The sequence below is a fragment of the Crotalus tigris genome, unplaced genomic scaffold, assembly GCF_016545835.1.
Source record: "Crotalus tigris isolate CLP2741 ecotype Arizona unplaced genomic scaffold, ASM1654583v1 scf7180000017666.379230911805:20528666, whole genome shotgun sequence".
NCBI classification, from domain to species: domain Eukaryota; kingdom Metazoa; phylum Chordata; class Lepidosauria; order Squamata; family Viperidae; genus Crotalus; species Crotalus tigris.
Genome location: NW_024096552.1, coordinates 16420486 through 16446704, shown reverse-complemented (window position 1 = coordinate 16446704; position 26219 = coordinate 16420486). Strand labels below are relative to the sequence as shown.

General features: G+C 36.3%; 1 protein-coding gene across 5 annotated transcripts in view; it reads left to right on the top strand.

Annotated features, from left to right (window-relative positions):
- BMPER (BMP binding endothelial regulator) overlaps window positions 1-26219 on the top strand; it is a 277236-nt gene that overhangs the window by 58803 nt on the left and 192214 nt on the right. For all 5 annotated transcript variants that reach the window (XM_039336815.1, XM_039336813.1, XM_039336812.1 and 2 more), the window contains 2 exons: window positions 15121-15220; window positions 25375-25457. In XM_039336815.1, coding sequence (XP_039192749.1) covers window positions 15121-15220; window positions 25375-25457 — 183 coding nt within the window. The remainder of the gene's footprint in view (window positions 1-15120; window positions 15221-25374; window positions 25458-26219) is intronic.

Below are 26219 nucleotides of genomic sequence, written 5' to 3'. Positions count from 1 at the left end.
CTGTAATATCAAGCTCCGTTACCTAGGATCAACAGTGCCCTGCTGGTCTGAATATTGTGGTCCTTTCAACCTGCAAGATTCAGAGCTTACTTTCAAATTCTTATAGGCTTTTGGAATCACTCCAGCTGAGGTGTAAAAATGGAAAGAAAATGTGGCTGGGTGTGTTTAATATACCTTCGATACAGAACATCTGAAGCTGGGTTTAATTGAGTCTAATTTTCATCTGAGCAGGTCTTGATGGGGAAAGATGTTTAATGAAGCGTTATGGCAAATGCTTCTGCATATTTATGATTCTGGATCATTTTGATGAAAAACAAATTGCTTTTGAGGAACAAAGAAAAAAAGCAATTTTGGGAAAGCAAATTATGGACAGGCATCGAGTTTTTTTCAGCACTTGGCTTAGCTATGAGATGGCTAAAAGGAGCATATGTTCTATCTTTCTTTATGCAGTCATCTTAACAAAAGCCTGAAGTCTTTTGGCTTCACATCCGTAGTTAAATCTAGTTAAGAGAAAATTTGGGGAATTCTTGCAGTGAAATGTGTTTAGATCAGAAAATGTGTGCATCTAAAGAGGCTGCAGAATAATGGAAGAGGAAGTAATAGAAAACAACAGTATCAAAGTAGGAGTTTAAATCTGTTAAAAGAAGTTATAAAACTTGTTAGAATGGAATAGGAAAACAAAACCCCTTTTTCTAAGAACATTTGTGAGAAATTCAAATATTAAAATTCAGCACAGTATTATTTAAACAAGATCAGAAACTTATGTATGCAGATATTCATAGCTTTCATTCATAAAGTCTATGTGTATTTAAAGCCATAATGTATATGAACACATAGACAAGCCCAGGTTCATTCCAAATGTTTTATGTTTAATATATATGGGGTTAGAGGTTGGGACATGAGGTAAGCCTTACTATTATTTTTTATCCTATGGGAATTGACCCAGCATAATCTTTGTAACTTTATAGAATATGAAGATATATAACAGGATAGGCCGGTGGTGGTGAACCTATGGCACGGGTGCCAGAGGGAGCACTCAGAGCCCTCTCTGCCATTACCACCGCAGCCATGCCCAGCCAATGGGCCACGTCCAGCCAATGGGCCACACCCACCCGGCACTCGACAATGCATAAGTGGGTTTTGGGTTGCAGTTTGGGCACTCAGTCTCTAAAATGTTCGCCATCACTGGGATAGGCTATGTTTTTAGATTTATTAAGAATGTACAGGATAGCTTATTTTAAAAAGATTACAAATACATTGCAAAGATTCACAAATGCAATGCGGAATTGTTGCAAACACAATGAGAATGGGATATTGGAAGTGAAGAATGTAACAAACTTTAGATTGACAAGATAGCAACAGGCTATTCCAAGGGAATTCCCATATTCCCAAAGGGATTACCTCCTTTTCGAAAAATCTGAAGAAAAATATTGATTCTTGTGTCCTCTCTTTTTCTTAGCCGAATTGTAATAGGTCAGGGGTGTCAAACTGCCGGCTCACGGGCCGGATGCGTCACACTAAAATTGCACGCACCCCAGTGCTGGCAATGGGGGAAAAGTTGTGATATGTCGCAACACGTCATGTGATGTTGTGAGTTTGATATCCCTGAAATAGGGAGTCCTGTAAGAATCTTTGTCTGTCTGTCTCTCTGTCTGCTGTCTATCTGTCTGTCTGTCTCTTTCTCTCTCTCTGTATTCATGTTGATATTTTATTCTTTTATACCGTATGAAACAGGAATATTTTTTTTGAAACACATTTTATTGGTTTTTTAAATCTTAAAAAAAGGTGCTCAGGACACACCATGGAGTTTGGGTAATCAAACATTCAACAATAGAACCATATATAAATAACTCAACTCAATACATTCAATATCCCCTCTCTATTTCCCTCAACTAGCATAATACGTTTAAAATATTCCATTTCTAATTTAAATTTCTATAACTGCTAAACCTGTTTTAAAACTTTGTGAATTTACAATTACCATAATCAAATTTAACTTTAAGTCAAGAAGTTATCAATTCAGGTATCTCTTCCAGCTATATTCTAATTCTTAATCTCTTATATCCCTCATTTTATCATAAGTCTCATTTATTTCTTCTTCCACTACACAATACATATCCTAATTAAGATAAAATATTAATCTACCCTATACATATATAATCCATCAATCGATCAGTCTCTTTAAAATAACAAAATAGGATAAGTCTTAACTCATTTCAATTCATTAAACAAAATTCAAATTTCATCCAATAGATTATCATATCTTTTCAATCTATATTACCATACAGAAACATCATCTTTCTAATTTAAAACAATTAATTATTAAAACAATCCAACTCTAAAAAGCCAGCATTTTTTCCATTCCAATACATAATAATTTTCATGAAAATAAAGCTATTATTCCAAAAAATACATTCTTAATCTAATTAAAACATCTGTTCTAATAATCAATCTTTTTTCTTACTTCTAACGCTGAATCTTAATCCTCATAACTGTCCATAAATCAACATTGCCTTTAAATCCATTACACAATTTTAAATTCCTCTTTTCAGTCTTATTCTGGCTTTTTTTCTGTGCCAGGCAGGTTTCCATAACCAAACTTTCCTTTCAGCCAATAGATCTCTCTTTATTGCTTGTAGTGCCCTTTGAAACAATAGGAATCCCATCCTCTGCATTAGGCATCTATTTCTCTCATCCTTAAAGCTTTGTTGCTTTAAAGTTTCCAGTCTCAATCTTTGATTCTTCTGGTCCTCAAAGCTGTAGATGGAATATTTATAAGATAACTTATAAACTTCCTCATTTATCTCAGTTGTTTCATCTTCTAGTATGTTTTGATTTGTAGAATAGTCAGATGTGGTCTGAAGATCAGTTTGAAGATTTGAAGTACAACTTCTGGATCTTAATTCTGTAGTAAACTCTTTTATTGTAGCACATATTTCTGCAGTGGCCTCATAAATCTTTCCCAATATAAGTTTGCAGTTTAATTGTAAATGAGCTTTCTCCATTTTGATAGTAATTAAAAAGAGTCTCTTTTTTCTTCTTGTGGAGGCTGTGTTTAATAAAAGTTAAACAGTGTCCACCCCCACTACTCTCACAGCTGGATCAGCTTATCTTTTCTCTTCAAAGGTAATTTGAAGGTCCATCTATTCCATCTCCAACAAATAGCCAAAAGCTGCAATAATAGATTTTCACCACTAGATGTCATCTGTAAGTTGAAAAAAACTTTTACAGACACCATTTTCCCCTTTTTTCTTTCTTTTGAAATATAATGTGAAAAAAGAAATAATCTTCCAGCATAAAATGATAGTACAGCTCTTAGAAAATTTTTTTTTCTGTATCCTAAAATATATGAAAATAAAGTATAGTCTTTAAAATTTCATTGTATTCTTCTGTAACACCTTTCTTCCCAAGCATGTAGAAGCTGCTTTTTCAAGCCAGGGAAATAATTCCAACAAGGCTGTTACAGGCAAAAAAAAAAAAAGCAAGATAAAATGAAGAGAGGAACAGGAAAAAGCAAAAAATCCTCACCCGGATTCACCATGGTGGTTCTTACAGCTTAGATGTTCTTTGACTTGCGGTTTGAAGCGGCAGGGTGATCGGTCATTTTACTGCCGATCTTCTTCTCCATCGGCCCTCAGAGATAGCTCAGACAGCTGGAGGAGCTGCCGCTCCTCCTTAGCAAAGCAAAGCCTCCTCGACAGAAGTTGCACCTTCCAGGGCAACCTTCGACCCGCATAAGGGTCTACCGGCAGAGGGAAGGCTAGCTGACGAGGAGACAAGTCTCCTTGTATGACTAGGGACGCCACGAACCGGAACTGGAAGTCATGAATCAGGTATTTTTAATCTTGATATGATTTGTATTTATAGTGGAGGTTTAAAATACAGAGTTGTTTGATGGTTGGTAAAATACAGGCTCTAGTTCAGGAATTAATATAAACTATTGCTGAAGTGGGACTTCAGTATAGACAACCATAAAATCAAGTTTCTGTTTGGATTGTCTTTCTTATGAATGAACTGATTTAAACTGTATTTTTTCCCCAGAAAAGGAAATGTAAAGTTCAGTAATTTGCAGTGGATAAAAGATGTGATGGTGTAAAGAAGTGATCAGAGTTCTCGTAATCATTTTAGACAACAAAGTCAGCTTTCAGTTTCCAACATTTTGTGATATTCTAGGACCACACTAGCATAATCATGAAATTAAATAAAAGGATGAAAATGTGTAGATGTACCTGAGCATAGTTTTCAGGGACTTATGCAACTTCTACAGAATGATTGTGTAGTGACACAATTGCTGAGAGAAAGCACATAAAATCTCTTTTTCTTGAAGACAAGACAGCTAACAGGACTATGAAATTGGGTTAATAGTTACCATATGCCACCAATACTCCTAAATACACTTCTTTTTAAAAGCAATAATAATCATGAATAAAAAGGACTCCCATTTGTCCCAATGGGGAAAGGAAAGTCCTGGTTTAAGCATGAGGACAGCACTTGCTTCTACTGAATAGTGAAATCAAGTTGTGCTGATTTTGTCTTTACATGCACAAAGCACAGATTATGTGTTACACTGCTGTTTACAGTTTATCAAAAGGGCTTTCTTCTCCTCTGAAAGAGGCTCCTATTTTTCTACCTTATTCTCAGAGTGCTTTAGTATTTCTTTGAGTTATATATTTGAGCTTACTTTATTATAGGAGAGAAAGGAAGTTATTTCTGTAGATGCTGTTTTATATTAAACAGTTACAAGTTTACATTACTCTTTAGCCTCCCTGGCTGCCTCTACTTCCACTTCCACTCTAAAACAAGCAGCCCTTGATACCTTTTGATATATACCATAAATGCCGGCGTAAAAGGCGACCCGGTGTATAAGACGACCCCCGTCTTTATAGCCGGACTGCATTCCTAGAACATTGTCTTATACGCCGGAAACTACCAGTATTTCCGGTGTATAAGACGACTCGGCGTATAAGACGACCCCCGTCTTTGGCGCCGATTTCAGCGCTCGCGGAAGTTGCCTTATACGCCGGCATTTACGGTAACTAAAATGTGGACAGCAAAGTGACCAGGTACTTGAAGGATCATCTTTCCCCATTTATTTCTGCCTTTCCAAGCCTAGCTGTCAATCCCTGGGTTCTATCAACCAACGAATGCTACAGTAGTTGGTGGGGCCCAGGAAGAATTACTTTTCTGCTATAGCATCCACCATATGAAGCATTCTCCCTCTAGAGGTCAGCCCTCACCCTGCTGGCTGGGTCAAACTCCCTAAAGACCTGGCTCTGCTCCTGTCTCTAGGCTCTGCTAACGACTATTGAATGTGATTTTTTTTACTCAACTGCTTTAATTTTAATTTTTGTATTTGTGATAGGAGTTATTTTTAATTTATTTTAAGATAGTTCATTGCTTTAGAGTGACTTGTTGAGATGGGCAACCACACAATTTGAATGAATGGATTAAAAAAAACTGTAGCCTGTTAGAGAAAAATAGAACTGTCATGTATACTTCTTCTAACACAGAAGTCCCCATCCTTTTGGGCACCAGGACCGGTTATGCGGAGAAAGGTTTTTCTGCAGACCGGAGGGGGTGTTGTTTTGTGTGCAGCCTGCATCCCGCAGATGGGGCTTTGCTTGTTTGTGTAGACTGGTTGCTGGCATGCTGCAGCCTGGTACTCGTCCATGGACCAGGGATTGGGGACTCCTGTTCTAACAAAGTCACTGAGGGAAGCCAGAATCACTTAACAACTGTGTTACTAATTTAACAAGTGCAGTGATTCACTGAACAACTGCGGCAAGAAAGATTGTAAAATGGGACAAAACTCACTTAACAAATGTCTCACTTAGCAAACAAAATTTTGGGCTTAATTATGGGCATCAGTCAAGGACTAACTGTATTCAAGGATTTGTTAAAAAAGGGTACTCAGTAATAGCTGATTGAAAATGGATTCATGAGAAGAGAGGAAAACAGTTTAGGATAAATTTTAAAATACATACAGCAATAGGAAAACCGCAAAAGTAAAGATGGGAAATATAGGAAGCAATGAGATAATTAAACAAGGGGATAACAGATAATATCATATGGGGTTTATAGATTTAAGGCAAGCAGATGGCTCTTTTGGATCTTTCCACTGTGAGATTATATGTCATGTCTCAAAAGCACAGCATTCTGAATAGCTGCACTAGAAAATTCTGCAAGATCTTGCATGATATTGCTAATCACTTATGAAATGTCATCATTTGTGGGAATTAAGCACATACTGTGAAGGTCTTCAAAAGTATGCGAAACACACCATTTAAACTGGCACATCTTTTAAACTGGAAGATTAGTGTAGATCAATGTTATTTGTCCATTTAATACAGGTAAGTTTTAAAACATGCTTATAATATAAGATGAATCCTGAATTCTTGTCAGAGTAAGGGAAATATTATCATTTTGCAGTCGTGTTAGCCATGTGAGAAACATCATTTTTCACTTTCCTTTTTCTTGGGAAATTCTCTCATATGGTTTACAATTAAATGAATTGGTCCCAAAGGCCTGTTTATTTGTTTATTTTAAGACAATCCTGTCTGTCATTTTATAATTGTCCCCTTTGTTTAAGAAGATTTAACAAAGCAAAAAATAGACACAAATGAATCAGTTAAAATAATTGCCATGCGAGAATCCAGTTTGACATTGAGGTGTCACAGACATAGGAAAACAGTCTTCCACATTCGATTTTGCCCTGCTGGGCACCCTTAACAGGGTTGAAAGTTACTCTGGAGAGGCAACAAAAAAGGAGGGGACTCTTGTTGATCATGGAAGGGTGGCGGCCCTTCCGTTTGATCCGAGGAAGCCTTCCAAACTGGTGGGGAAAGACTAGCTACATTCATGTGGCTAGTCAGAAGCTGCTGATAACCAAAGAAAATAAGCACTAAGGAGCAATTTTCGAGCAACGTGGATGGAACTGGGTGAGACCCTATCTTCTCTTTATGACTTTGAGACTTTTTTCCTGGAAAAAACCACCCAAAGCAAAGAATCCTCCCAATGAGAGAGTGAAAGGGAATTTCCACCCCATTCCCTCAGGAAAAGAAAAGCGGAAAATTAATTGCTTGGAGAAAAACAGAGAAAATTACAAGATTAATTTGGAATCAATACATATATATAGTTTTGAAATTTGGAGACTAAAAGTGCTTTTGAAATTTTTTTTAAAGAGACTTGAAAAGCTTGTAATATAAGTTTGGACTTAAAAAGCTGGAAGATGATGTCAACGACATCTAGTGGCGAACCACAGCACTACAATTTATTATATTTAAGGGAAATTTGGCTTGAAGCCCAGACTCAGATAAAACTTTTGTTGTCCTTGAAAACTTTCACTTTTCTAGAGTGCAGCTGGGAAAAGGGAAACAAAAACTCTTGGGCTGCTTATCTGTGTTGCAGAAACAATAAACTATTTTAAAAGTGGCCTGCCTAGACCATGAATATAAATACAAACTGACTTTTAGAGCTGTGTCGTGGAGCTATTTATCTATAGAAGAAACATGCATTATGGATTGAGATGATGGAATACTTTGGATTGTAAACCTTTGACTGATGAACAACTTTTAATTTTTTAAATCCCTAAATAGATTGGACTATAGAGACCATGTACAAAAACAAGATGGATCTCCCATATTCAGCTTTAAATGATAAAAAACCATCTCTAACACTTATCTCCAAAGTCCATAGCTTGACATATCAACAAGAAAATGTTGACAAAGCTCAGAAAGAAATTCTTTCTATGTTGAAATCAATACAAGAGACAATTGATCTAGCTCATGATGAGACTAAAAATAATGCAAAGGAGATAAAAGAACAATTTTCTATCTAAATCTACAAATTCAGAAACAACTTCAAAGAAGGAACTAGTAACCCAGAAAATAGAAGGAAAATTAGAGGAAGCGGATCCAAAGATGGAGGACCTAAAGGATGGAATCAACAGACAGACAAACAAAGAATTACAAGACATAGTGATAATACTAGAAACAGAAAACATGTCTTACCTGTCAAGATCTCAGAACACTTTTGAGGATAAGGAAGAAGAGCCGATCGAATGGAAGATAAAGCTAGTAGGAGAATTGTGGGAAATTGGAGAAGGAGAGAGGCTATTTAATGAATATCAATGGGCTGAGCATTCTTCCAAAAATACCTTAACCAAATTGTCTTACTTATTCCAAACAATATACATAAAAATATAGTAAGAACTATTTGATGATTCAAAGGCATTGACTTGGAATGTTAGTTGGCAAAGGAAGAAAAAGTAAGACTGAAAAAAATAGAGGTCCTGACCCATTAGATGGGATATTATACTATTAAAGAGATGTTTGAACATGGCTGAGAGAATAGATAATGGTTAGAAATAGACGTGTTATTAGAACTAGAAAGATAGAATTTATAACTAGAATTTTATAATTTGGTATGAGAAGGGAAATATGAAAATGCTAAGAGGGTTTGAGCAAGGGAAGCCTTTGGTTGCTCAAATATAATTTATTATGAGAAAATTATAAGCAATAGAGACACTTTGAATACTGATGGGAAATCAATTTTTTTTAAAAAGTGGTTAGAAAAGATATTTTAAATTGGCATTACTGATGTTATATATAATATTAGAAAAATGTAACAAGATTGCTGATATTCAATTGTATATGTATTACAGCCATAAGAATTGTATTTGCCCAGTATGGAAAATGTATACTAGACCAAGTGGCTGTCCCAGTACTGTTTCGGGAGAAGAAGGATGGGTCCTTTTGGCTATGCATTGACTATTGGGGACTGTGTGTGTGGAAAACTTTACTCAGTCCCCCTCATGAAGGACATGTTGGTCCATTTGGCCAAAAGAAAGGTCTTCATCAAGTTGGATTTGCATGAGGCATACAACTGAGGATTAAAGCAGAGAATGAGTGGAAAATGTCTTTTAATTGCCCCTTAGGATGCTTCCAGTTTTGGGTCCTCCCTTTTGGACTGCAAGGGACCCCTGCTGTGTTTATGCAGCTAATAAAGGAAGTGCTGCATGAACATCTGTATAAGGGAGTATTAATTTACCTGGATGACATTTTAATCTATACTGAGACTATGGCAGAACACATAAAACTAGTCAGAGCTGTGCTCAAGAAGCTTCAAGCAGCCGAACTATATGCCATGCTGTCCAAATGCAAATTCCATTAGGGTAAAATTGACTACCTGAGCTACTGCATCTCCCACAAGGGGCTAGAGATGGACCCTGAATAGATGTGGGCAGTGCTAGAGTGAGTTCCTCCCTGTATCCAGAAGCAATTACAAAGCTTCCTGGGATTTGCGAACTTTTACTACCAGTTCATCTCCTTGTTTGCCCAGATAGCTCTCCATCACCAACCTGCTAAAGACAAAAAGGGGAGGAGAAATCCAAATCCAGATGTCTGCTTAAATGGACTATGGAATGCCAGGCTGCATTCAAAAAGCTTCAGCACTTGTTTGCAGCAGAACGGGTGCTAAAATACTCAGACCCCCCAATGTCCCCTTCATCCTTCAGGCTGATGCCAGGGATGTCACAGTGGGCACAGTGCTTTTACAGGAAAACGAGCAAGAGGCCCTGCAGCCCTGCTTCTACACTTCTAAAAAGCTAAATGAGACAGGAGAGATAGGCAGACTGTGAGAAGAAGGTCTATGTGATGCGCTGGGCATTCCTAACTTGGAGGCATTTTCTAAAAGGAGGGAAACCCCATTTGAAGTATGGACTGACCATAAAAATTTAGAAGCTTTAAATACAGACCCCCTGGAGACTATCACCGAACCAGGTTCACTGGGCCCAGTACTTTAACCGATTCAACTTCATGTTAATGTACTTCCCAGGAGGGAGGAACTTTCTAGGAGATGCTTTATTCAGGCTGCCACAATACAATAGTTCAAAGCCAGAGGTGATTAAACTGGTCATCCCCTCCAGGCAACTGGTGGCCCCAGTCACCACCTGGGCCCAAGCCAAAATGAAAACCCAACTAGCTGATGATTTAAAGCAGGGGTGTCAAACTGCCATCCCACGGGCCGGACGCATCATGACAAAACTGTGCCCACCCCCTTGCCGGCAATGGGGAAAAAGTTCTAATACGTCATGCGATGTCACATGATGTTGCGAGTTTGACATGTCTGATTTAAAGGGTGCCCTAAAGGCAGCTTTGGAGGAGGATGAATGGTTCCAAAGGCACAAGGGAGAATGTGTAGTGCAAGATGATCTAGCTTGGGTAGAAGCTAAGCTATATGTCCCACAAAGCCAACGATTAATGGTCCCACAAAATGATTCAAAAGTGGCAGAGCACTTTTGTGACAAATTCTTGCCTTTAGTTATTGGTTCTGTTTAAATGTATGATTGGGAGAAGTGAAGAGAAATGAAGATTCAGACTTACTCATTTTAAAACTGACTTTTCCCGATTTCTCTGCCTACCTTCTTTATCCACTGCCAAATGTGATGAAAAAGATCAATATAACTAGACTTGTGCCACTAGTTAAAATGGCATTCGGGTAGATGTGGGGATATTAAGAAAAATCAAAACAATTTTTCCTTATTTGATATGGCTTTTTTTTCCTTTATACCTTCACAGTCCATATGGAGCATTGGAAAGCTGCCTTTTATTATGCCAGGCTATAATAGATGGATCATGATTTAATATGAGAAAATAGCAGAAAAGTGGAATGGGTAGAGTAAAATACAAAGAAAAATTCTCTGCCTCTGTATCACATTTTACGATTTATGACATTTCTGAAGATACAGCCTACATGGTATGAATCATGTTAGACCATAACATTTTTTCAAAGGATATTATTCTGGAACAGTTTAGGGACCATATCTAGCTGGAGCAGAAAATGGGCATAACTCTAAAGGTTTCTATGGAATTACACATGCTTGTTTTAGAGGATGAATATTCAGCAGCTTTTTTGAAATAGTAGAATAGGTAATTCAATATCTTTTTTGAGTCAGCTCTCTGTTGGCAGAAAGTCATGCAAGTTTTCAACTTGTATAGATCTCTTCATGAAGCAAACACGGAAAATAGAGAGGGTTTTTGTTTGTTTGTATATTAATGCTCAATTAAATTTGGAACATTGACAAATTTTGGCTGGATAGAACAGGAGCATAATGTTGCATGACCGCACTTTGAATACTACAACACTTTTCCTTGTGTAGAAGGTTCAGCAATGGTGATATTAATTGAAAGCATTCAAATTTAGCACCAGTAATTTTGTGGAAAGTGTGGACTGGCCTCAATTAATTCATCCCTTGGGTAATTACATCCCTTGGGTAACTACATCCCTTGGGTAATTACAGTGAACTTGGGGCAGTTTAAGAATACATTTATAAAAGAAATGTAGATCGTAAGAATTGCAAAGAAAGGAATAAAAAGGAGACAGTTCTAAATAATTTGTTTTTTCACACATTAAGTCTAAATGCATAGTTGTAAGGAATCTTGAAGGGTAGCGATTGAGTCCTTAAGCCATCATTAAGTGTAAATTGGAAGAATTCAATTCATAACAAAGGCCTGGCTTGCAGTTGTAATGTGGAATATGATTACACAAACATGACCATCTGTTGGCTACAAACTGTGACATCGGTGGTGCTGAAATTTATAACAAGCAGAAATATCTTTACACCGATGCATTTAATGCAGTGTGGCAGCTTGCAGGCTGCAGGTCTGGGCATCCCTCCACCTTTTTTTGATGTGGGTGGGAATGAATATTTAGAATCTCCCAAAGATGGTTCAGTTTCCTCTTAATTCTTAACAGAAATTGCAATGTAAAATATGCTCCAGATTTTTGATCATAGCAAACTCCCTTAATGAAAAATGAGTAGAAATCAAGCCAAAAATATCATACTTGCCTCCTTAGGTGATGTTATAATTTTTAAAAGATGGTGGGTATTGCTAATTAACAGAAGATATATTGATCAATTCTGGAAAAAACCTCTACCTTAATTCTCTTTCTAGTTTTTAATCAAAAGTCAAAATTTTTGTAATACCAAAATGTTCTAATTATAAAAGAACCCTAACTACATCTGATGAAGGAATGGCAGTAATGAATAATTTAAATGAGTTTATGTATTATATCAACCAACTATGCATGCTAATGGTGTATAACTGCTCTGCATAGCAAAAAGGCAAACTTTTCAAGTTGCTCAAGTGCAGTATTTTTAACCACTGTGTTGTTGTCTTGGAAGTGCTAAATAGCTAAATATCCAAAATCCAACTTGAATTTTTGAATTCTAGCATTTATAGCAGGGATAAAAAGATTGAAGTGAGGCTAAATATTTATATATGGTTAAAACCTCTGCTAAGACCCTGCCTTTATTAAATGTTCCCCATGGTCAGATGAGGCAATGAGATTTTAGCAGTGAAAATATGATGTAAGCACCAAAATAGAACAGTTGCACTGATAGGAAATTATTATGAAGTATGAAATAAAAATTATTTGACCTTTCATTAATCATTTACACCTAGAAACACTGAGGGTGTCATGACCCAAAAAATTACTGGTTGTCAAAATCAGGAATGTTTATAAATTTAAATTTAGAAATGTCTCTGAAGCTGAACCCAGAAGGGGCAAGAACAGAACAATCAATAGATAGGTTCTGGAGAATGAAACAAACTTGAAGGTTGCTTCCTATTATTTGAACAAAACAAAAGTAACTGAATTGTGGTAACATAGGTGATAGTAGCTAACTTAGTTTGGTTGAACGTAAAAGAATCCTAAAGAGAGTCAGACCTGGTTAAATTTATATGGGGGACTTATTGTAAATCCCAGAGGTCTAAGCTAAACAGGAAAGTTAAAAAACCATGCTGCAAGAAGATCCTGGGAAGCCACTTCCACATTGTAACAAGAAAACAAAATGGAGAATCCAATTGGCTATCAAAAGTTCAACTCAACGTGAAAAAGACTTTACTCAAGAGTTTTGATACAGAGACAATTATTAGAATGTAATTCCTTCAGGATTTAATTGTTTCACCAAGAATCTGACTTGATTAATTACTGAATTAATGACTGAAAACCTAATACATCAGACACCTAAGTGGTAGAGAGATAACATATACATCAGTGAAGAGAGAACTTAAAGTACTTTGAGTTATGAGAAGTTAGGATGGTTAGAAATGTTATAATAAATAATAAAGTCCTTTTAAGCCATCTGTAATTCTGTTCGGTCCTGGTTGATTTTCAGGTTTCTGACTTTGTTCCTAAAATCCAATCTTTGGAAAAAACAGATTCTTGAGCTCAGGTGCCAGAATAATATCGATAAAATCTAAAACCACATAATAGATGTAAGACTTCTAGTATATCTAGAAGAACACATGTGTAAATCATTTTGAGAGCTGATACTATGTTTAAAAACTCACATTCTTCACCTTCATTCCTTATGGCCATTGCTACTGAAATGATTGCAGATTTGGCTTACTTAGAGGATAAAGAATCACATTTTATATAATATAAAAGAAAGTGAAGGAATAAGACATAATGAGAAAGCAGGAAAGTATTTCTTTCTTTCTTTCTTTCTTTTTTCTTTCTTTCTTTCTTTCTTTCTAGTTCACATACACTAAAAATGTTGAGTTATCTGTCAGAAATACCTTGGCCCAAGCTCTAGGAAACAAAGAAAAGTAGAGCAGAGCCTCTTCATTAGTTTTATGATTTGACATTCTTCTTCCTCCTTTGATTCTTCTTCTCCTACTCTATTCTTGAGGTCTCTAATTATGACATATGATCTATTGAAGTGGCCAATGGCATCTGGACTTGTGTGTGTTGTAACAGACCAAACATGTAATTATAGCTGGGGCTTGCTGCACAGAAAGATCCTGCATGTTATGCTTGAGGAAGGAATTTCCAGTAGTAAAATTTTATTTCTAAAAAGAAATAAGATGGGGAAAGATGGGAGATGAATAGCAGAGAAGTCTTAAATATCTGAAGAAGTTATTCATTGCTTTTGTTAATTTATTATTAGGATTTCTGTTATCATCTACCTTCACCATTCTCCTTTTTAAATTATGGCTGATGCTAATTCTTGTTTATTGATTTGTTTGTTTATTTATATCCACCTTTATTTTTACAAATAACTCAAGGCAGCAAACATATCTAACATATCTTCCTCTTCCTATTTTCCCCTTAACAACAACCCTGTGAAGTGGGTTGGGCTGAGAGAAAATGATTGGCCCAAAATCATCCAGCTGGTTTTCATGTCTAAAATGGCACTAAAAGACACAAGTCTCCTGGTTTCTAGCCTGGGTGTCTTAATCATTAGACCAAACTGTGTGCATAATAATAGAACAGTTTTATTGGTTTAATACTAGTACATAATACTAAATTATGTAAATAAAGCACAATGATTCCCTAAAATGCCAACTCAATACTACAGTTAACTAAATGTGTCTTGTTTTAAATAACTATAGTTTAGTATGTAGACAAAATATACTGAAATATATTTCCAAAACAGAAACAAACTCCCATCCTCCCATTTTAAGAAAGAAGAGAAAAATCCATGTGCTCAAAATATTCTGTGGATCATTTTTCAATTTAAAATGCCAAAATATTGTATTTAAGTTTTACTTTGGAAACAATAGTGCTTCTTGTTCTTGGTGTTGCTTGGATTGTCTCCTTAAATTGCAGTGCATTTGTTTTCATTCTCATGTTCTTTTAGCAAAATGGAGTTTACAGAAACCATCATTCTCTTTGTGTGTGTGTCTTTGTGTGTGTTTAACTGTAATACATAGACCTGCTGAACAGCCATGACTAAATATTTTTGTTCACATAAGGAAGTCCTGGAATAGGTACCTTAAAAGTTCCTTCTATAGTTTACATAAATATTATCATTTCTATAGTATATTGTAAAGTAGCATTAACCTGGAACAATTCACATGTTTCCTTTGGCATAACTATACCTAGATTTGGTTTCTTCAGATTGCCATTGCTCCCCTTCTCTTCCTGATTTTCCAGCTCTTCTTTGCTGAATGTGTGATACAAAAAAAGAAAAAAAAACAAGCAGTGCCTGTTATTTGCATGACAGAATTAATCATGTCTTCTGCTCTGTGTCCCAAATTGGCAGAAAACAGACAGTAACATTAGATTTTTTTTATTGATATATATTTTGCTTTCTATTTTTGCACCTGACAGAACAAGGAAGTGACATGCAAACGTGAGAAGTGCCCTGTACTTTCGAAGACATGTGCTCTGGTTATTAAGCAGAGAGGAACATGCTGTGAGAGATGTAAAGGTGTAGTGTTGTTTCATTTTTTAATTAATGCTAATTTTATGTTGTAATCGTTAATAATGGCTAATAAAAAGACATTATGTGTGAATGGTTACCAATTAATATTTGTAGTCCAGAGAATCAAGATGGATCTATTATGACAATTGTAAAATAGGATTAAAAACAAAAAAAATCTTGGTTTTTATAGCAGTTGTATTAAGTGGACAGCAAGTCTCTATTGGAAGGGAGTGCTGTATTCTTCTAGTGAAAAAGAAGGTGGGCATATACTACTACTACTACTACTACTACTAATAAAAAAAAATTGGAAGGGACTTTGGAGGTCATCCAGTCCAACCCCATGCTCAGGCAGGAAACCCTATACCATTTCGGACAAATGGCTGTCCAGTCTCTTCTTAAAAATTTCCAGTGTTGGAGCATTCACCACTTCTGGAGGCAGGTTGTTCCATTGATTAATTGTTCTAACTGTCAGGAAATTTCTCCTTAGTTTTAGGTTGCTTCTCTCCTTGATTAGTTTCCATCCGTTGCTTCTTGTCCTACCTTCAGGCACCTTGGAAAATAGCTTGACTCCCTCTTCTTTGTGGCAGCCCCTGAGATATTGGAACACTGCCATCATGTCCCCCCCTTGTCCTTCTCTTCATTAAACTAGACATACACAATTCCAGCAGCCGTTCCTTATATGCTTTAGCCTCCAGTTCCCTAATCATCTTTAGGCTGATTTTTTTCCTTTAATTACACCAGGTGGCCAGTAGATATTTTACCAAATCTATCATTGACTGTAAAATTATAGCAAGCTGTATTTTTCCTCATCATTATTAGTGTGATAATATGAAAAGGATGTGCAGATGATCTGATAGTTGTTATAATGTCTACTTAAAAACATCTGCCTGATCACTTCATCGCCAAGCTAATCTGGTTCTTTTCCAGATGCCTTTTTTTCTTCTGTGTTTTTCAGGAATCTAAATGATATTTAAGTCTAAAATATTATGTTCAGTGAACAGTTGAAGTTTTACACTTTCCATGTAAAAGGTGAAAGATATTTTTGAAAAAAAAGTGGTAATGCAGTGTTGCATGACAAGTAATTGTTTAATAACAAGACATTATTTAAAAGTAAGTGTACAAAAGTATGTGTTTGCAGGAATATATTATTGATAAATATGTAGGAACTTACAAAAATTGCTATGATATTTTCACAAACATTTAACATTGCAAGCCAGGGGTCAACAAAGACATTTGACTTTTCCATAAGGCTAAACTTTTGATGCCCTTCTATCTTCTAATCTCCAAATACGTAAACCCTTTGTAAATTTATTCAAACTGCTATAAAGTACTCTATGTATGACTAAATCTGGAAAAATGAAGAACAGAGGACATAAATGGTTTTCTGACCTCTAAGTCAAATGAAATATAATCACAACATAATGGGGAAAAAATGGGAGATTCTCAGTCATCCAGATCAAAATTATCCCAAAGGTGCATTTACACGAAGCAACTGGACTTGTCTTTCTTTGAAGATGTTTCGCTTCTCATCCAAGAAGCTTCTTCAGCTCTGATTGGATGGTGGGGAATGGAAATGTCAGGTCCCCATTTTCCGGTGCCCTGCCATTCTGATGGAGGGGGGAGGAGGCCTCTCTTTGGGGAAGCATTCTTTGAATACTTTGCTCTAACACTGTAGCTACTTGGGAATTAGGGAGGGGGATCATCTTCGGAGACAGAACAGACTTCTTCCCAGCTTGTTCCAGCCTGATACCAAGATTGCTGTGCCCTGAAGATGAACTATCCAGTCAGAGCTGAAGAAGCTTCTTGGATGAGAAGTAAAACATCTTCAAATAAAAACAAGGTCCCTTGTGAAAAAGCACCTTTTTCAACAGATGTATGACAGCAGAACCCATAGTATTTCTGACAAAATCATTGAATGATGTCACTTCATCTTTATAGCTTTTTTTTTTACTTAGAGCCCTAGTTTTATGAAAGCATGCTGTGAAATCATCAGAATTGACCAGTTTATATTAAAGGCTGGCTTTAAAACAGATGAGAAAGTACTTTTCTAAATTACTGTGAACTCAGTGCATTCAAAAATTATTTTCTCATTTGATTTGCCCATGGGATCCTTGTGACATCTTTCTTGGTCATAGTGCTTACTCAGTGGAATACATGTGTGGTGTTTGCTGCTCCCAGATTATCAGCTGGGCTCTGAATGCAATTTAAAGGATATGCATCTCACTGAATAGACAAATGCAGATGGCCTTCTTTCTTCATTTATTTAAATTGTGTATTTACTTATCTGTGGTTATTTATGTGCTCCAAAGCAGGTCAATGTGTTTTGATGATGTCTATTTTTTTTAGTGCAGATATAAAGACTCTAGAACATAAAGCATCTGTTCCCTGAAGGGCATATGCCAGGAAATGCCTATCTAGACTTTGGGAAGTTCAGCTGCAGAATTTAGAACCTTGATGCAGCTGGAATAACAACAATCATGGATGCTTTGTACAACCTATCATGTATTTGTTATTCATTGCACTAGACAGCCATGATTACTAAATAAGCCACACTTAATTCAGGATTTGGGATGTCTTTCAAATAAAGGCACAACTTGATGCCTTCTGATTCCCAGAAGCCCTGGTTGTGGTCCGTAGAATCCTTCCTCAGACTGCTGAATTCATCAAATATTTCTTTGTATAGAAGAGGGAGAGTTAATTATTAAAGACACAGGGAAAATATATTACCTATATTTTATAAATTTTATAAAATATAAAATTTTATATTTTATAAAATATAATATAAAATCATATAATTTAATTTAATTGTAAATGAAATCAAGTTTAGTTTTGTTTCAATCACTATCTTTTCGGGCTGATCCAGGCTGATTTTTGGAGTATAACTATAAGAATAGTTATAGTTCTTTAGTATAAAGAAAGTTGCATACCCCTAAAAAGGAGTGAATTTTAACAAAAGTTAGCACTTTAACAAAGGTTAAAAATGAATTTTAATTATCTTGCAACAAAGGTTCTTTCAATTAAGATTAAATATATAACCTGCTTTCAGTGCATGGAATCAGATCAGGTGCCAGAAAAGGTGAAATAATGACTGAACAAAGTTGCTTAAGCATATGGAAAATGAAATGTTTTCTGGGATGGAGCAACTATAAACCAGTCCAAACACATCTGAGGAGTCAGGGAATAATTTCCATTCATAGTCATCTCTTGAGGAAAAATGTAAGTTCCTCAGATCTTCAATTAGTGACTGAAAAAGTTTAGATCTCACTTGTTGAATTTGGAACCCTTGAAAAGCAGACATTACAATCTAATTTTTGGCTTCCGATGAGAACAATATCTGCATTCAACCTAGTCTATTGATATGAATACTATCTTAATCAATTTCTTTCTAACAAAAGGGTTAAATCATGATTTTTAAAGCTATTTCCAGAATTAAGACAAAAATGCTATTTCTCTGCCTTTCATTTATTCAGTATATTTAATAAAAACATATGAGATCACAGATTGTTCTAGGAATGGATTTGGCAGCCATTCATTATTTAGTTGGATGGAGATATGTCATTTTAATTTGGGTCTGACTCCATCTGCAACAACATATATTTGCTTTCTGAATAAGTGTTATTAGTGGATTAGAGTTAGATAAGATATGTTTATGATCACAGTGTAAGCTTTCCATTGATCTTAATATGAGTGGAGGGCAGATACCATTACAATCAGAGAAAGATAAAGTTAAGAGCCTATCCAGTTATTAAATTCAGTTAGTTAGGCAGGATTTGTAAAACATCAGTTCTCAACTTTTCTCTAAGCTGTGTCTGACAACAGCTTAAGAATGTGTCTTTTCCTGCCTTTCCTATCCAACTTAATTTAATTTTCAGTTGCATAGAAAACTCAGGTCAGATCCATATGCAGACTTAAAATGCCCTGTTAGCCATTTTCTGTGCTCAAAGTAGAGCTTGGAAGTTAATATCATAGTTTGAAGTAAATTTGTAATACTCTATTGCAGCCTCACAGCAAATGAACAAATTCTGATACTACAGTATTCTTGATGGCTGACCAACCAGGGCCCATTTAAATAAATTTCTCTGATAAAACAGAATTTTTTCTGTGGAAGCCTTGGGGTTCTCTAATTTGCTTGCTTGCTCATTTCATTATCCAACTAGATAACAACATCAGTATAAATAAGTGGGGATTTGCTAGCTATTGATATCTAATAGCACTGACTACTTTTGATTTCCAGAATATTCAACATCCAGCAATCACCACTCAGATAAGCAGCAATCAGCACCAGAAAAACAATTATGCAGAAAACAATTCCCTACAATTATAGCATTGTAAGCTGCCCTGTGTCACTTAGAATAGTGAGATAGATAGCAAATCAAACAAGCAAGCAAGCAAGCAAAGAAGCAATCAATCAATCAATCTATCAAAGAGAGAAAACCATATTGCCACCAACACTGGAAGGACAAACTACTGTATAAACAGGGAGCAAGCTTCATTTTCATTAACAGTGATGATATTACCTAGACTTGCTATGAAATGTCTGCAAACAAACAATCAATCTCAGAGAGCACCAAAGTTCTGATAGTTCACCTCTGAGCTACTGATATTCTGTTCTGTCAGAACCTTTTCTATTGGGATATTCTATTTAGTCAAATATATAGTCAAATTCCATTTTTCTCATAATTTGAACCAATTGACTTAGCTTGGATTACTCTACCATCCATTTCATCTTATTTGTTAAGTTTTGTCACTGATATCTGTGAGAATTCCTCTTATGTTTAATTTGTAATTTAAATGACAGTTGTTACATTAGAAAGCTTTCAAAGTTTTATAAGTGTATGTTCAAAAATCCAAGGGAATTTTCCCATAACAGTTTGATTTTCAGAAAGTTGGTCTGAATTTTAGATTGGAAAACTGACATCAGGTTACTTTGTCTCATATATAGTATATACAGCAATAGTAGTTACTTTTAAGTCCCAGTCAAAATTTATTTTCATATAGATTATTGGAAATGGTTCATATAGGAAGCTCTCCAAATCTGAGATATCCCAACTTTATTAATAATATCATTGTTCTCAGACAATGTTCTCAGAATACAGATCCTGAGGGTCAACTTTAACAGCCATCATTCTTTGCAACTAATATACCTCATATTCCCATATTTCTTGGTACAAAAGAAATCCATTATTCTGATGTAATATAACCAAAGAGTAACCAAAATCTCCTTTGAATTAAAATTACAGAAAAGATTTGCCATTGTCATGTTTTGGGATATCTACCAACTTCTGAATCTTGCTATTTCTTGGTAGTCTCCTCTTGGTAGTCTACTAAGCAAGTCTAATTCAGTTTATCTTTTTTGAGGTCAGTGGAGATCAACTGGATGCTACCTCCCAGATTCCATAATTTGCATCTGAGAGAGTTCTTTCATTTGTTTTTTAGTCAGACAGTCTGGTTTGAAGTATTTAATATCATTTTTGGTGAATTGATATGCAGTAACATTAAAATCAGTTGGAACTATTTTGGAATAAAAGAATCCTAAATTCTGACTTCAGAGAAAAATTACTGCAGATTATTCATTTTCACCTTTGGGTAATAGACTCTATCTGCATAATGAGTTATTCCATAACAACTTTTTAAAGAATATCCTCCGTATTGTTGATTTCAAATGGCTACAGGCCATAATGTAGCTCTTTGTACAACGAGCTTTAGATGGAAAAACCATTTATTTACTTGCGTATTTCCCATGTCTCTTAAGTGCAGTTGCCCTTACCTGTCTCTTTAGGATCATCCTCCAATAACATTTATTATATTACAAATCCATATTTGTGGTATTCACTTGTACTCTCTTGAATTTGTTTCTGTGACTAAGAGTTGATATAGGACTACAGGTGAAATATAACTGGTGTTTCTAAGAATACATCCTAAGGAGCTTTTTTCTGCAATACCATATCAATGACTCATATCAGTGATTATGATTGACTGTATCTGATAAAGTTATTTCAGCATCATTGAATGCAAGCTCACTTCATCATGTTTGTGAGTATGCAAATATAACACATTACATGTACCTTCTTTTTGCAATTCACTATCCCAGTTTTTCAGCATAATTGAAAAATTATTAGCTCTCGTAATGCAGAAATCCTGATTTTGCATTATTCCTCTAAAACCATTAATATCTTCCTTTTCCTTCTGCTCCTCCTCCCCCTCCCCCATTATTAACAAGATTTAGGAATATTGAACACTAATAAAAATATTAAAATATAATAAAATATTGGAGGACATTATGATAGTCAACAAAGAAGTGAGTTGTAACTATGATAGACCTTGCTTCAGTTGGTGCCTCATTTTTATTGCCGCTGCACAGTATTTTACTACCATCTGGGTTATAAAGAATTTGGAGTTTGAAATAAAGTAAACTTATGTAAAAGTTATCTGTTTTTTTTCCCCCAGAGTACTAATGAATCAGGCTAAGATACAGTATAATCACGGTGGATATCCCTATAGATGATGTAGTAAAATACCACATGTTGAGCTGTTTCAAATCCATATCTGATAAGAATGTTTTTCATTCTTCAAGTTATTAATAAAAATGACTGATAAAACATTTTCTTTCATTTTCATGTTCAGTTCCTAATTCTGCTGTTGGAACCTGAATCCCTTTTTGGGTAATATCTCCTCATGCTTTCAGTTTAAATTAGGAACATTATAGGTAATTATTTTTGGAATGCTCTGCAGAAATCAGGAGATTAATTTTCTTGACTTGTTCCATTTTTTTTTTACTCTGTATTTCAAGGAGCTTTTAGAAGCCATCATTATAAAAGTAAACTCAAATTTAGAGGTGGAATTTCATTAACATATTAGAAGATATTATGACCTAGTTGGCAAATGGTTCATTTAGTGTGGTAAGCCAGTAGCAGCTGGTTCCTGAATATGGAAACATCTGCGATCACATGCACATTTTACTACCAAATGAAGGATAACATGTGACACTCAGAAAATAAGCAGATTAGCAGTAAAACTTTAACTCACCATTGATGGCCGAATAGCATCTCCTACTGTATGGAAGTATGTTACAATTCATTTGTAGAATTCAGGATAGATTAGCCAACAACCCTCTATTTTCCTATAAAAGAAAATACCTAGAAGACTTAGAAGGAAGTTTGGTATAAGGCTATGGGTGAATAATGTTATATCCAGCAGAAAAGCTAAGATTTATAAAACTAATGAGCACAACATGATTCCTAATTGGGATGATTTCATTGTGGTAATCTTCTGCACCTCACATTTTAATTGAAGCACAGAAGAGATCGGACAACCATTTCTGTGAAATGGCATATGGTTTCCTGCTTGAGTAGAGGTTTGGGTTAGAAGACCTTCAAGGTCCCTACCGACTCTTTTATTTTGTTTTTCATCATCATGTATTCTAGTATCTGGACCCTTTTCAATCTGGTTTCAGGCCCGGCTACAGCACTGAGACTGCTTTGGTCGCACTGACTGATGACCTCTGGCGAGCCCGGGATAGGGGTTATTCCTCTATCCTGGTGCTTCTTGACCTCTCAGCGACTTTCGATACCATCGACCATGGTATCCTTCTGCTTCGTCTCAGAGAGGTGGGGGTGGGCGGCACCGTATTGCGGTGGTTCTCCTCCTACCTCTCTGACAGGTCGCAGTCGGTGTTGTCGGGCGGACAGAGATCGACCCCTAAGCGCCTCGATCATGGGGTGCCTCAGGGCTTGGTCCTGTCCCCCCTCCTTTCTAACATTTACATGAAACCGCTGGGTGAGATCATTCGGCAACACGGGGTGAGGTATCATCAGTATGCGGTGATACCCAATTATATATCTCCACCCCGTGTCCTTTCAGTGAAGCAGTAGAAGTGATGTGCCGGTGCCTGGAAGATGTGAAGGTCTGGATGGGGGTGAACAGGCTTAGACTCAACCCTGACAAGACCGAGTGGCTCTGGGTCTTGCCTCCCAAAGGCCAACTGGATGGTCCATCATTTGTCCTGGGGGGGGGGCAAATTTACCTCCCTCAGTGCAGGCACGCAACTTGGGTGTCCTCCTGGACTCACAGCTAAATTTGGAACAATATCTATCTGCTGTGGCCAGGGGGACCTTTGCACAGGTTCGCCTAGTGCACCAGTTGCAGCCTTATTTGGACCGGGAGGCTTTACTCACAGTCACTCATGCCCTTGTCACCTCAAGACTGGATTACTGTAACACGCTCTACATGGGGCTACCCTTGAAGGGCGTTCGGAGGCTGCAGTTGGTTCAGAATGCAGCCGCGAGAGCAATTGTGGGCGCGCCAAGGTACGCCCACGTGTCACCTATCCTCCGCGAGCTGCACTGGCTTCCTGTGGGTCTCCGGATGCAATTCAAGGTGTTGGTTATCACCTTTAAAGCCCTTCATGGCATAGGGCCAGGTTACTTACAGGACCGCATTCTGCCGCACAGTTCCCAGAGACCGGTGAGGTCCCATAGATTGGGCCTCCTTCAGGTCCCGTCGGCCAGACAATGTCGGCTGGCGGGCCCTCGGGGAAGGGCCTTTTCTGTGGTGGCTCCGACCTGGTGGAATCAACTTCCCCCTGAGGTTCAAACTACTCCCACCCTGCCGGCCTTTAAGAAAGCCGTTAAAACTCTCCTGTTCCGGCAGGCCTGGGGCTGATGTCCCCGGGGGGGCGGGATATGATCGGACTCGCGGTATGACTGTATTATTTTATTGTTTTATGATTGTTTTAACTCTATACGCCGCCCTGAGTCCTTTGGGATTGGGCGGCATATAAATAAAATTAAATACAAAATTAAATACAAAATAGTATAAGGAGAAAATTATGCCAGGATTTCCTTAACTGAAATGCCTTTTATAAGTGCTTGATGGCTAGTAGCTACACTGACTATAGGTTTCTGTCATATATGTTTGGTCTTTCTATTTATGGCACATTAAAAGAAATGCTCTCTTTCACATACATAGTCACTCACAGATATATAACTCAAAGAATGAGGAAAGATTCAGTGTAGATGGCAGAAGTCTGCTTCCATTCCACCAAATGAAATTAAGGATTATGCCTGCTTGATCTTTAATTGATAAATGAAGGAGAATGTTTTCATGCTTAGTAATAACAAAACTGTCCCTAAATAAATTTGGGATTTATGTAGGCAATGCCACTAATATTACTTTGTTGTAAAAATATGTGAACATAGATCAAATATCCTCCATATAAAGAATGTATAGTTCTTTAATTTAGTCAACATATTACTATTTATCAAATACAGATTCTTAAGGGCATTTTTGACCTTTAAAATATTCCAGTATGAAGTCTCCCCAAAGTATAATTTATCACAAATTAAATATAACATGTCGATTTTTTCCTCCTGTTGTTTATTTTTCAGGCCAACAGAAACAAAAGGAGAAGTAGTTAGAGAAAACAAATGAGAGAAATCCATCATTGAAAATGAGGGTTATGGGCTAATTTACAATTCTTTACCATGAACATTTTCTCTTGGGGGAATAGGAAATTTATTTATAAAATCCCTACTAACCTAAACTAAGCAGAATTCCCTATTGATTTTTTAAAGTTTTGAAATGAAATTTAAAGGTTAGGCAATGTCAGACAGACAGATAGACAGACAGACAATTTGGTGATGGAGTTGGAAGAAAATACAACATAAAAATAGTAATTAAAAAAAATTATGTCCTGATGGACTTTTTAAAACTGAAAGGTCATTTCTTAAGAAGCTATTGATTGCAATATTTTCAGGGAATAAGATCACTGTGTGAGTGAAAATGGAGTTTGGCAGGAGCACACAAGGTGGAATATCCTTTAACAGAAGAAAAAATGGATGAAAGTAACTGCAACTGAGAACTACTGTGCTTGTGATATGTTTGTATTCTTATCTGAAAACAAAAAAAAAGCAAGTTTGTAAGAGGCAAATTGTGGTAGTACTTGCAGAGAAACTCAGATGAGTGGAACAAGTCACCACATTTCAGCTCATAAGAAGGTGAAGATTTCTTAAACCTCATAGATACACAAGACATAGATAGACAAAGGGAATTTAAAGTTCCCTTGATTGTTAGTCTGTCTATCTGCTTCTCTGTCAGATATCAGTCACATCAGTAGGTGTGTAGATTGCTAACTGTTCTATTTATTTGTGTTTTATCCTTAGATTGCAGTTTTGAAGGAAGTTCATATAACAACTCAGTATTATGGCAGAGTCCAAATAAACCCTGTTTCACACTACAATGTCAGGTAAAGAAAAGAGTTTATGTAATTATTTTTATCCTGCCTTTAATTAGTATTACAAATCACTCATGGCAGTGAACACATTGAAATACACCTTCCTGTGAGATGGACTGGACTGAGAGAGTGACTGACGAAAGTCACGCAGCTAAAGTGATGTCAAGTGCCAGGGAAATCAGGAGAATCAGGCAGTTCAAATGAGTATAAAGATTTACCGCAAGCTGAAGCTCTCTACAAGAATCTGAGCTACTAACAATCAAGGGAAATTAATGGGTGGGCACATAGGGACTCTTGACTAAGGATTGTTTGTCCCATCCCTCAGCTCAGCCTGGTCATTTCCTACATGTGGGACTTGAATTCATGATCTCTTGCTTTCTAAATTGGTGTTTTAACCTCTAGATTAAACATTGAATTTCTGATATTCATAAAACGTAAGAAAGAAAGTTGTCTCCTATTGTTTCATATAGTGAAACTGATCTTGAGTTGGGATTTTCATAAAGAATATTGAAATCAGTGATGAATGGATGGGCCTGTTGTCAAAGGAATATTGCTGTATGTATTTTTTGCTCTCAGACTTGCCTATGAAAATAGTAGGAAAATAAAGATTTTCCTGAGGAAAGGTTCAATACTTTCTGTGAAAGCACTTCTACATAAAGAAATACAGTAGATTCAAGATGTTAATAAAATGAGGTTATGAATACCTGAAATGTTTACATTAAATTTAATACCAAGCTTAGGTTTCTAATACCCACAAATGTTATAGGGAGTATC